A 13,819-nucleotide genomic window follows, 5' to 3' on the forward strand; every position below is an offset into this window, starting at 1 on the left:
TTGTACGCATTGACGGCAATGGGATGGTATTGTCAGCAGAATGACCCCATGCTCCTTTGCGTAGTTTATCATATTTGGATGAAGATGAGCATCATGCTTCTCTGGTGTGAGTATCTTTTTAGCATGAGAAGTATGCAGATGCTTTACAAAATATTTGATGCAATTTATAAATATAGGACCTTCGATCTACATATGAAGATAAGACTTGTTATTACTAGCAGAGTGTTACAAAGGTAGCCTCTTATCAAAAAAAAAATCCATACTTTCAGGGTTCGAAATGTATTAAAAAAACACGTAACTACATAGCGGATGAGTGCTATAAAAGTTGGTTTGTCTATTCATAAGAAAATTCGTTATAAGGCATTTCAACCTAGAAAGGACCAGCCTACAGCCAAGCTTGGAAGTAAGACTTGTATGGGTGGGTGGAGGCAGCATTTGAAAAATATAAAATGGCATAAATATGCAGTTGGACTTAGAGAATGATAAACACTTTGAGATTTATTGGGAACAAGGTCCCAAATGCTCCCCTGTATAAGTCTGGTGTTAATTACATAATGGTAAAAGAAGAAAATAAATATTAGGTTTTGAGGATAATTGCGGATAACAGCCAGCGACTCTCGAAGTTTCTAACTCATGAATAGGCCCAAACTAAAGCTGGGTTTTGAGAAAGAATGACCAATAATGATCGCACCGGCGGCGTGCTGCCGACATCTCACCGATGGCGGCACGGAAAAACTTTCGGCAGCGCGCCGCCGCTGCTATTTTTGGTCCCGTCACCACTGGCCTACCTTTATCAGCGCGGCGCCAGGGTCTAGGTGCATCATCCATAAGGAATCACCTTGAACTAATTCTATAGCTTTGTTTGCACCAGGCCTTATGATAGAAGTTCAATCTGATGAAATTGGAATTTTCAGGACAAATATTTTGTGTGCGTTTTGTCCAACAGGCAATAGAGTTGATCCAATTCCAGTAAATACCATACATTTTGCTTTGTAATTCTGGCCACAGAGAATGCAATGCAAGGTAATACACGAAGGTTCTACTGGTACTGCCTGGTCCATCTATGTAAAACTTCTTTTCCAACACAGTTAGATTCATTGACTGCCGGTAAATATTGTTCAAAATTTTGAATTTTTCCCGCTGCAGAACCCAATACATACGTTCTGCAGCAGCAGCTGAATCATCAGTATTTAGAACGTTCATGTTTCAGTCGTCTTGGAAAGTTTCAGTGCCGTTCATACTATGTCGTTCCATCCAGGAACTAAAAATTTTGACCTTCTGTTGCTATCATATTTAACTTGGATGCAATAATACAATAAGCTAATTTTATTGCATATTAAATGATTAGCAATAGATATATTAAATAAAAAACAAGTTTTATTTTTACTGAAAGTAAGGAGCGACATTAATACTTAAAACGAACAGAAATTACCCCGTATATGAAAGGGGCTGCTCCCTCTTCAACGCCTTGCTCTTTGCACTAAAGTTTGACTCTTTCTCTCAACTCTACTTTTTAAAACAGAAAAAACATTATCGTAAAGAGCAGGGCGTTGAAGAGGGAGCAGCCCCTTTCATATACGGGGTAATTTCTGTTCGTTTTAAGTATTAATGTCGCTCCTTACTTTCAGTAAAAAAAAACTTGTTTTTTTATTTAATTTCAGAAAGTTTTTTAGTTAATCCATGTTTTGATTTCGGCTCTCCACAGATGAATAATTAAAGTGAAATTTGTATATTTATTTATTTGGCTAAATGGCTTTCCCATAGTTTCGATTGAATGATTTTGAGAAAAAAGGAGGGGGAGGAGGCCCAGTTACCCTCCATTTTTTTGGGTACTTAAAAAGGCAACTAGACTTTTAGTTTTTTACGAACATTTTCATTAGTAAAAGATATACGTAACTTACGAATTAGCTTACGTAACAAACTTCTATATTCGCATGTTTTTATTACGTATATGAGAGGGTTTGCCCACTCGTCAATACCTCCTTAATATTTCTTTACATTAAAGCTTAAATTTTGTCCCCTGAATCACATAGGCCGTAGAATAAATAGTTGAAATTACTAAAAAATCCTTCAGCATAAAGAGTGAGGTATTAGGAGGAGGTGAACCCCTAAGATGCGTAATGTTTTCTGTTTGTTTTAAGTTTTAATGCTACTCCTTCCAGTTGAAAAAAACTTTTTCATATTTATTTTTTCATTGTTTTTTTAAATAATGCCAGAAAATGCTGCGCCCCCTTTATGGGAATCTTCCCCCATGAAAAATTCCTCCATGGAAAATTTACCCCACATAACCCCTTCTTCTCAACCCCCCTCCTCCCAACCAAAAAATCTCCCTGAAAACGTCTGTACACTTCCCAATAACCATTGCTATATGCAAACACTGGTCAAAATTTGCAACTTGCAGCCCCTCCCATGGGGACTGTGGGGGAGTAAGTCGTCCCCAAAGACATAATTATAAGGTTTTTGACTATGCTGAATAAATTGGCTATCTCAGAATTTTGATCCGATGAGTTTGGGAAAAAAATGAGCGTGGGAGGGGGCCTAGGTACCCTCTAATTTTTTTGGTCACTTAAAAAGGGCACTAGAACTTTTCGTTTCCATTCGAATGAGCCCTCTCGCAAAATTCTGGGACCACTGGGTCGATACGATCAGCCCTGGGAAAAAGAAAAAAAAAACGAAAACAAATAAACACACATCCGTGATTTGTCTTCTGGCAAAAAATTCAAAATTCCACATTTTTGAGGATAGGAGCTTGGAGCTTCTAGAGTAGGGTTTTCTGATACGCTGAATCTGATGGTGTGATTTTTGTTAACATTCTATGACTTTTAGGGGGTGTTTCCCCTATTTTCTAAAATAGAGCAAATTTTCTCAGGCTCGTAACTTTTGATGCGTAAGACTAAACTTGATGAAACTTATATATTTAAAATCAGCATTAAAATGCGATTCTTTTGATGTAACTATTGGTATCGAAATTGGTATCGGTTTTTTAAAGTTTTGGTTACTATTGAGCCGGGTCGCTCCTTACTACAGTTCGTTACCACGAACTGTTTGATTATTTCGCCGTGCTTGTAGAATAGAATCTTGAGTCAACGGATTTTTTACCTTTCCCAAAAACTTTTGGATTCTGCAAGACATCCGAAAACACGAATTTGAACCAAGAGCATTCGCATCACAGAAAGCGTTTTGGACTGTGTTAATTCTTCTCGACAATCCATCCAATCTTCATTAGCAGATAAACTAAAGCATTGCAATTAAAACAAACTATATTTATAATTACTTCCAGGTCACAGAACACTTCATAAGTTTTTTTTGTCTGTTTTTCCACTGTCTAATAAAATCACTTATTTGAACTATTATTTGTTCATCACAGAGAGGCAGTGCGGTCGTCAAAAAAATACCTAGGATGGATCACGTCCCACAGTAACCGAAAATTAAGAAATGGGTTTTTAAATAAACTGGCAAGTGAGGAAAAATTGCCATTTCTAGCTGATTCAAGGATGGTAACTATTATCTAAATTAGTTTATATTTTAAAATATGACTTTGAAAACATATCTAAGGGAATTTTAAAAATATAGCCTGAAAGCCACTAAGAAATGACGTCGGATCGAAAAAAGTACCCCATAGGAATCACCATGACCGAAAACCCTAATCAGAATACTTAAAGTCTTATGCCTTGAACAACAAGGAATATCCCTTTGTTGCATGGGTAGCATAGTATCCTCTTTTTCGTCTCCTTCTCCACTGCTAGCACCATCATAGAGAGCTATTTAAGGGCTTCTTTTAAAGGTAACCGCTATATCTACGTACTTTTGTAATAATAAAAACATTATGTCAGAGATGAAATTAAATTTTGACAAAAAACAGCATCTTCATATAAATTGTCGTATAGAACAATATGATCGCTACGTAACCGCATGGTGACAAATTTTGATACCCTCAAATGTATTGGAAACAAAGAAAATTTCTTATCTTAGCCTAAAATAAACACCAGGAACCAAATGATAGGTACACCAACTAGGAATAGTTACAGACCCCTTATTATTAAAGACGCTCTGACACTATAACAGCCGAATGTTCCTTTCAAATATCTAAATTACCTCATATCTTAAATCCGAATTCTTTCTCTAAGTTTGTACATTCAAACTGAAGTTGTTAACCTTTCGAAATCTTTTAACCGATATATCTCACGGATGAACTCAAAACTTGCATATAAATGCATACGAAGACCACACTGGCTATACATGACACATGAAACAATGAAGAGAAAATATACTACATGAAAGAAAATCAAATAGTAGAGAAAAAACGATGGTAGTATCAGCCAGTGGAACAGTATGAAGCAAAAATAATTGAATATTTCGGGCCATCCGCAAAGTCATCCTCAGTGCTAAGAAAAAATAAAAACGAAAAGAAAAACAAAACAAAAACAATCTAACCTTTTGATTAGACTTCACAAAAGACAAATGGACAGGGGCATCTAATCGTTTCTTGTGAAGTCTGCTTCAAAAGGTTGGATTGTTATAAAAATCTATTCATATTTGCGCGTCCCTCTTTGTAGGGGACATGAGACCAAACTGTTCCTATTCTTAAATGCATCAAAATTAAATAACAGGTACACCAACAAGTAAAGATGTCAACCACTCATCGCACAGACAGCCAAGACATAACACCAGTGTCTACTTACAAGCCCTCCCATGGATTAAAATTTGACCAGGATTTTTTTTAATGTGTATCACGGCACTGAAGTTGTCAGCCCCTCGGAATACTCAACATGCTGTAACGTGTAATTTGTTTTTTTTTTCAGAAAAATGGTATGTCATATCTCTTCATCAGGTCAACAACGACTATTGATGGACATTGAAAAAAAATCAGTCTCTCTTGGTTCAAGAGTTCACTTTCTTGTCATGAGCCAACTTTTTAATATTACAACTTAGAAAGCAGCTTAGAAAGGTATAGCGCCGACATCTTTGGCAATGGTACCCGGTAGTCGTCGTACATTTTAAGTACTTTTCAATTTTAGTTTAATTTTGATTTCAAACTGCCTGCACAGCACAGAACTTTCCGGTGGAAAGCAGAAACATGGTAGACGATTCTCCATACCCAATACTAAAAATATTAAATAAATAACAGGTCAAAATACTTCCGATGATTCGATTATTGAGTCCATTGTCAAACAACGGGCTTAAAAATTCTGGAGACGAAATACCAAAAAATGCCTCACAATTAGTCATTCAAAAGGCTTGTTTCGATTATTAAACATCACTAAACAACGGGCTCAACAATATTTCATACTAATACAAAAAAAAAAAAATTAATGAATACTGGATTAAAGACCTTTCTCCAGTAAAATTGAAATCTTTAGACGATGGGTATTCAATTTTCCTGTCCAACCAACAGAAAGAGTTAAATAAATAATCAATCGATAAGATTCCTTAGATTATTTAACATCAATAGACGATGGACTCATCGATTTTCCAGGCCAAAAACCCAAAAATGTTTAAGAAATAAAAGTCGAAAGGCTTTTGAGATCATTAGATGATGGGACTTTCGATTTTCCAGAACTATCAGAAAAATGTTTCACAAAGAACCGATTGAAAAGCTTGTTCCAATTATTCCAATTATACAATGGGCTCAACGCTTTTTCATACCTAGTGTCAAAAAAATATTTGAGAAAAAACTGAATGAAAAATCGTCTTCAATTATTGAATACCGTTTGGAATGAGCCCGACGTATTTCCAATTAATTGAGATCACTAGATGATGGGGTTGTCGATTTTCCAGAACAATCAGAAAAATGTTTCACAAAGAACCGATTCACAAGCTTGTTCCAATTATTCAAAATTATTAGACAATGGACTCAATGCTTTTTCATACCAAAATGCCAAAAAATATTCAAGGAAATTTGAATGAAAAATTGTCTCGAATTATCGAATACCTTTTGGAATGAGCCTGAAGTAGAGACTTCCAAAGAGCTCCTGTTATTTAGTTCTTAAAGAAATAAATAAGTAAATGAGTGCTACCCACTGAAAAATGTAACCATTCTTTTTTTTAAGGTATGGGATCTCTATGTCAATTAAGGTTTTTCGGTACTTGTATGATATACCGCCTGCAGCTCAAGAAGTGAAGTTAGGTTACTCCTTATAAAGTATACCTAAGTATGATAAAAATATAATACTTAGAAAACAAATTTGACCTATATATTTGCACATTAGGAGAGGGGGGGGGGGTTAAAGTAAAGCGGGTCTGTATGCAAAATGTGTTACCTACAATTATTCTGATTTTATGAAGTAAGTATGGTTTTCTGACTTCACACTGTCCGAATACTCCCGCCCTCCCTAATGTGCAAATATATAGCCCAAATTATATATTTTTCAACTATTCTGTCACTTCGCTTTGTCTTTTCTTATGCTAAGTTGAAAGAAACTAGCGAAAGAAACTGGTTTACAGTGCGTCAATGCATGAACAACTTGAGCTGCAAGGGGTATATCATACAAGTACCGGTTTTTCGATAATGGTAATTTCAATTTGCTACTTTTCATTTCAATGGAAGGCACTTCTTTGGAGAGAGGAGGTGGATGTACTTGTTATTTTTTTTCTTATTTTATTTTACGAGCTCTTACCCAAGCCTTTAAACAATAAATCTCCAGTAGAGGGCTCGATAAAAGCGATTTCACTTGGGTACTCTTATTTCAATCCAACTTTATTTTTGTGGGAGGGGGTGGGACCATTTTTGCCCTCCACATTAGGCGAATCATATTTGACAAACTTAGGAGTAAAAATAAAAGAAAATACTTGTCTTCACTAGATAATCTTGACAAGGATCTGAAAGATAGAAATTATATATTAATAATAAGAAAGGAAGCCTACAAAATCAAACAGAAAGAATAGAATCGTCCATTGCAGTTGTATCCGTTTCAAAATCTTCGTCAAAATTGATGCCTTCGGTTAACTGGCTAATATTGTCTGAGACTGGAGTTTGGCTTGGTTTCAAAACATCTTGGGAGTAGGATACTTCGCGAATAGTTTCAATTTTTACTAAAAAGAAATAAAAATGAATGAAGTTTTTTTTATTAAAAACCATTTTTTAAGAGCTTCAGTTCTGATATTGATATGACAAGATACCATTTTGCTGAACCTAAAGAAAGATTAAAAAAAAAATCGAAATAATTTTATTTTAGGAATTTACATTTTTACGAAGAAAAGTTGTCAATACTACGTCTAAAGTTTTGCTAAATGATTTGATAATGCAGAATATCCTTAAACAATAGAAAAGGAAACGAAACATTTGTGGTTTTGTGGGTAATCCCCCAAATTCAATAGTCAGCGGATACCGGAAGTATCCGGTATTTAAATGGGGCACTTCCGGATTGCCTACTCCCTCTCAATCTATTAACATACTAGTACAATATTTTAATATTACTAATTTAAAAAAAATTCCACAAGACAAGTTTTTCAAAGAAAAGTAAAGAGCTCCATTAAGCCAAGAATGATCAAAAATAAAGTCAAATAATTCTCCAAGCGCCAACCTACCACAAATCGAACTCAAAACGAGCAGAAATTACAATAAATAGCGGATTTATACTCAAAACGAGCAAAAATTAACATGAGTAGGGCTGATGATCTCTATACCATCTCAAGACCAGAATACAATTACAAAAAGAAACTTACAAAGCACATCAAAAATTTGTTTCTATGCATTTTTGTTACGTTTTTACGAGTTAGATAAAATTTCAAGGAAACGGGGCTGGGGGATCAAACCCCGAGAAAAGGAAAGGAAACATTTTTGGTTTTGTGGGTAATCCTCTCATCCCCTAAATTCAGCAACAGTTCAGCAAGTGGTTCTAAGGTGGCAAGTGGCAAGTGGTTCTAAATTCAGCAAGTGGTCCTAAGGATCACTTACACTGAAAGAAAGCAAATAACAATTTGACTTGATTAAACATTTTAATTTCTCTTCATTTTGGGATTCAGCTATAGCTGAATCTGTTCTCTTTATGTTAGATGAGGATTATTCATTTTAGCTTCTCTTTACTTTGGGTTTGATTAAAACTAAATAAGTATACTAAAGAGACAAAAATTGCACGATCATTTAACAGAAACTTTGAGAATAGAATTAAAACTCTATATCAAAGCACATATGATATTACTACATTCTGTTTATACACACTATTCCGTTCTCTATGTGATCCCGTTACTCGATATAGCTTTTACAAGGTTTTTATAACAACTGAAATAAAAATGATTTACTATTGGTGGCGCATGGAAGATATATTAATCCCTTACCACCTCAATAAAACCTTGGCTTCTCTGTGACAAAAAAAAAAAAAACAAGAGAAAAATCACACTAGTTAAGCATATGGCATCTGAAATAATGTTTAGTTGAAGCAAATTTTTCTATAGCAAATATATTAAATGTAAAACTGCATTCCAAATATAGGCTGAAATAGGCTGAAGATAGGCTGAAATATCCACTGGAATAGATCGGTTTTCTTTAGTATATCTTTTTATTACTATTCTGAGAGTTTCTATGTCATTTTCATCTGGTTTGAGAAAATTGGCTCCGACTGAACACTGAAGCTTATCATCCACTGACGCATTGTAGAACCGTTTTTTTTCGTTAGTTTCTTTCAACTTAGCGTGAGACAAGATAAAGAGAAGAGACACAATAAATGAAAATTATATAATCTGGGCTATATATTTGCACTTTAGGGGGGTGGGGGTAAAATATTTGGACATTGGGAAGTCAGAAAACAATTTTTACTTCATAATATGCAGATTAATTTTAACTAACATATTTTGCATGCAGACCCTTTATACTTTACTCCCCCCCCCCAAATGCACCAATATATCGCCGAACTTAGGCAAATTTCATTAAAATTAACCTAAATTCACTTATTGAGTGTCGGCGCTATAGCAGATAAGTACCCAAAAATAATACCAGCTACCCAAAATAAATAAGAAAGAATTAAACATATTCACGTACACTTAAATACAAAAAGGAAACGTACAAAAAGAAAAAATTGTCCCCCTTTACATACAAAAAAAAATCCACATTTATTTTTTTTTTTGGTAGAGCTGTTTTGGGGACATACTTTTATCAATTCATTTTATCATTTTCTTTAAACGTTTATTTTATTTATGCAATAAATATAATGCAATTTACTAATCAATCTAATACATAAAATGTACCAACTTTAAGCTTTCTTATGTTTATTCTTTAGCTTATTTATGAAGTTATTTTACCTTTCTTTATTAATAACAAATTATTTATTATAAAAATAATTAAGTTCAATTTTTCATTATATAATATTTATTAATAATATTTATAAATTTATATAGATTATAATAATATTATAAATTAATAATATTAAAAACTTTATTTATTACTAATAAATCAATTATTATAAAAATAATAAATAACTATTTGTAATATAAAATATTAATAATATTTACTAATAATTAAACTACTACGTCCTTACCTCTATCTTTAACTCCTTTCATATCCCCATTAATTGCTTTCTGACTTTCTATGAAATATTGATTGGGATGGTTGATACCACCTGGCAGTTCTACATTATGTGTAGCTTCGAACAATCTTTGACAGGCTATCTGATAATGCCGTCCAGAAACAAGTTGTAGGATTTCATCTATTACTATAAAATATAAAAAAAATATACTTATTATAAAACAATAAAAGGAATGAAAGTCAATAAGAAAGCTTTGTCTGCATTAATTTTCAATCAAAAGATAAGTAGGAAACTCGTCTTTGGGTGTACCACTTCGACGAGAAGGGCGGGTAGGAACAAACGATCTGAATTTAAGAGGAGGGAGGTTAGAAAAACAACATGGAGTGGGACAATATTTGAAGCAAGAACGTTGGAAACGAGAGCCCAATGATCTAAATATGCGTTTTGACAGTTTTATCCTAGAATTAAATGCTTTACCCGAAGCCACGAGTTACAAATTGTGACAATTTCTTTTTTTATGGGGGGGGGGAGTGGACATTCAATATGATTTGGAGTAAGGGGGTAGAACTAACTCAAACAGCACTAGGTTGTCAAAACACCATACTGCAATATCCCTAGACTAGAAATAGGCCATTGAAACTGCAAAATTTAAAGTTCTACTGCCCTTTTTAAGAGTCAAAAAAGATTTATGGCTAACCAGCCCTCCTCCCATGTAAATAACACCAACTGTTTAAAAATTTAATGAGGGTTCTGTGTTTTCAAATGGTTTTAACAGTAAGTAATTAGAGCATCTATTACCCTAATATGGCGGTACCTCAATTTAGTACTTTGACATGGAAACAGAGATTTCCGGTGGATAGTCAAAGGTGTTTAAATAAAATTGTCAAAGGTGTTTTCTATAGGGTGTTGGCTTGTGAGATGTTTCAAACAGGCTAAATTGGATACTTAGGTCTACTTTTGCAGTATTAGCAGAGTTTTTAACTAGTTTTCTTATTCATTTAAATTGTCAAAGGTGTTTTTCTATAGGGTGTCGGCTCGTGAGATGCTTCAAACAGGCCAAATTGGCTACTTAGGTCTACTTTTGCAGTATTAGCTGAGTTTTTAACTAGTTTTCTTATTCATTTAAATTGTCAAAGGTGTTTTCTATAGGGTGTTGGCTTGTGAGATGTTTCAAACAGGCTAAATTGGATACTTAGGTCTACTTTTGCAGTATTAGCAGAGTTTTTAACTAGTTTTCTTATTCATTTAAATTGTCAAAGGTGTTTTTCTATAGGGTGTCGGCTTGTGAGATGCTTCAAACAGGCTAAATTGGCTACTTAGGTCTACTTTTGCAGTATTAGCAGAGTTTTTAACTAGTTTTCTTATTCATTTAAATTGTCAAAGGTGTTTTCTATAGGGTGTTGGCTTGTGAGATGTTTCAAACAGGCTAAATTGGATACTTAGGTCTACTTTTGCAGTATTAGCAGAGTCTCTAATAAGTTTTCTTCTTCATTTAAATTCTCAAAGGTGTTTTCTATAGGGTGTTGGCTTGTGAGATGTTTCAAACAGGCTAAATTGGCTACTTAGGTCTACTTTTGCAGTATCAGCAGAATTTCTAATAAGTTTTCTTATTCATTTAAATTATCAAAGGTGTTTTTTATAAGGTGTTGGCTTGTGAGATGTTTCAGACAGGCTAAATTGGCTACTTAGGTCTACTTTTGTAGTACCAGCAGAATTTCTAATTTCTGCACATACATTTCAAGTAAGAAAAATACTTATCTCTATAGTCAGAATTGCATCCTGAATCCAAAGTTATTGTGCATTTGCATCAGAATGGAAATTAATATTCATCATATACAGACCTAGCCTATACCAATACACAGGGCTGGTTAGCCATAAATCTTTTTTGACTCTTAAAAAGGGCAGTAGAACTTTAAATTTTGCAGTTTCAATGGCCTATTTCTAGTCTAGGGATATTGCAGTATGGTGTTTTGACAACCTAGTGCTGTTTGAGTTAGTTCTACCCCCTTACTTATATTTGCACGTTAGTGAGTATATGTGTATGTATGTGTATGTGTATGTATATGTGTATGTATGTGTGTATGTATATGTATGTATATGTATATGTATATATATATATATATATATATATATAATATATATATATATATATGTATATATGTAAGCCCTATAGATAGGTAGAGTAGCTCCATAGGAGGCTTAGGCCAAGTAGGACCTTGTCCCAGTGGGGCCCATAATAGAAACTGGGAAACCCTCCCCTGGGGGTCATAATTTCAGGTGGAGGAGGAAGAAGGCCCCTCAAATGTACACTCAGCAGGGCCAACTGCCGTGTTCACGCGTCAGATGAGTTACAAACCTTCTCCCAGTAATGGGTTAAATTGCATGGTGAAGCAGAACACCATCGTGGGAGGATCCTCTATAGGAGGACAACTGCGGCAGGGCGTAAGATCCAGATTTATGGACAACGGCCTCTGTAAAGGGCTGCCTCGACCCTTTCGGGGTACCTGCAAGACTGGGAAACTTGCGGTCAATTTTTCCCACTTGAGGAGTGGCGCCCCTCGAGGAAATTATAGCCTAGTAAACAACACAGCACTCGTACGGGATTCTGATTATTGGATAATTTTCTGGGCTTGGTTTGTTTTGATGGGCGTTTTCGGGCTGAAAAACCTCTTCCTAGCTAATTTATCTACTATGGGCTGCCTCCCCGTAGTAGCATAATATTTGTAGGCATGAATATATAATGAGTCGGAGGTAATAGGCTTGGGACTGTCTGTGCAGGATTTCGACTCTTGTTGATAGAAGAGCATCGCCAAGTGCTGAAAACCATGTTGTGACCAAGATGGGCCCAGGATTGCACAAAGCCTCCAACTTACTGGAGGTCCCAGGGACTTCTTGCTGTCCGGTTCTAAGCCGGCTTAAGCGCTTCGGTGTAGACTTGAGAAGATATGTTGGTCCCCATCCTGCACTGGTATCCGGGATCACTGCTTTTCTTGAGGCCAAAATAATTTCAAAGATTTAAAGAACATGAAAATTGGAACTTGGAATGTTACGACGTTAAAAAATGACTATCGCATCGACATTTTGACTGACGAATTCAGACGGTTTGAACTGGATTTATTAGGAGTTTCAGAAACTCATATCCCAGGGGTAGGAAGCATGAAATTAGGTGACATAGAATTTGTTTACTCAGGAAGGAAGGATGGGGTACATAGACAGGGAGTAGGGCTCATGATGAATAAGGAAGCTGCTAAGTCTTGTTTAGGCTGGGAAGGTATTAATAATAGAATACTAATTGCTCATTTTATGACTAAAAAGTTTAGGGTATCAGTTATAGTAGTATATGCCCCCATTGAACCAACTGATGGAGATACTAGTGACTCAGATGAATTTTACTTACAGTTACAGGAGCAAATAGACAGGGTACCAGGTAGAAATATGGTGTTTTCGCTAGGAGATTTTAATGCCCAGGTTGGTGGAAATAGGGATAGATTGTATCCTAGCCTAGGTAAGTTTGGTGTAGGAAAAGAAAACAGTAATGACTATAGACTTTTGTAATTTTGTAGGTATAACAACCTAGTTATAACCAATACGGTGTTTGGTCACAAAATGGCCCATAAGTTGACATGGTATTCACGTGATGGTAAGACAGCAAACCTTATTGATTATGTTATTGTAAACAGAAGACTAGCAGGATCAATACAAGATACTAGGGTGTATAGGAGTGCCGTTATTGATGTTAAAAGTAAAGATCACCATCTAGTAGTGTCTAAGGTTAATTTAAAGCTGAAATTTCGGAAGAGTAACTCCCTCCCGGAAAGTTATGATGTTGGTAGACTTCAGGATGAAAATTTGAGAAAAAAATTCCAGGAACAGTTGAGTACTAAACTTGAGGGTTTAAAATTTGACAATGTGGAAGATGGATGGAATAATTTCAGAAAAACAATTTGTGAAGTTGCTGATGGTGTCCTAGGGAAGAGTGCTAAGACAGCAACTAGGAATTTTAGTGAAAAAGCTTTAGGTTTAATAGAGAGTAGAAGGGGTTTGTATAAGAATTATCTGAGCGATAGGTCGTATGAAAACAAAAGGAATGTAAAGAAAGTGGAGAAAGCATTAAAATATGAACTAAGGAGATGTGAAATGGAGGCGATGGATAAAATTGCTGAGGATCTGGAAGATGCGGCTAGACGGCATAATAGTAAAATATTATACTGGCATGTTAATAAATTGAAAGGGAGTAGCCGATCCGGACTAGTCCCAGTTAAAGATAGAAATGGGGTCACAATTAGTGATAAGGAAAAAGTTAAAGAAAGATGGGTGGAACATTTTGAGAATGTGCTAAACCGAGATACAGTTGCAGG

The 13,819-nt window shown here is 35.1% G+C and overlaps 1 protein-coding gene across 1 annotated transcript in view; it reads right to left on the minus strand.

Moving 5' to 3' along the window:
* Positions 1-6,820: 6,820 nt before the first annotated feature.
* The window catches only part of LOC136033143 (DNA primase large subunit-like), a 46,410-nt gene continuing 39,411 nt past the window's right edge, over positions 6,821-13,819 (minus strand). The window contains exons 9-10 of the mRNA XM_065713784.1: positions 9,474-9,647; positions 6,821-7,032 (exon numbers count right to left, since the gene is read on the minus strand). Of these exons, the coding sequence (XP_065569856.1) occupies positions 6,869-7,032; positions 9,474-9,647 (338 nt within the window). The 3' untranslated portion in view covers positions 6,821-6,868. The remainder of the gene's footprint in view (positions 7,033-9,473; positions 9,648-13,819) is intronic.

The sequence above is a fragment of the Artemia franciscana genome, chromosome 11 (assembly GCF_032884065.1).
Source record: "Artemia franciscana chromosome 11, ASM3288406v1, whole genome shotgun sequence".
Taxonomy (NCBI): domain Eukaryota; kingdom Metazoa; phylum Arthropoda; class Branchiopoda; order Anostraca; family Artemiidae; genus Artemia; species Artemia franciscana.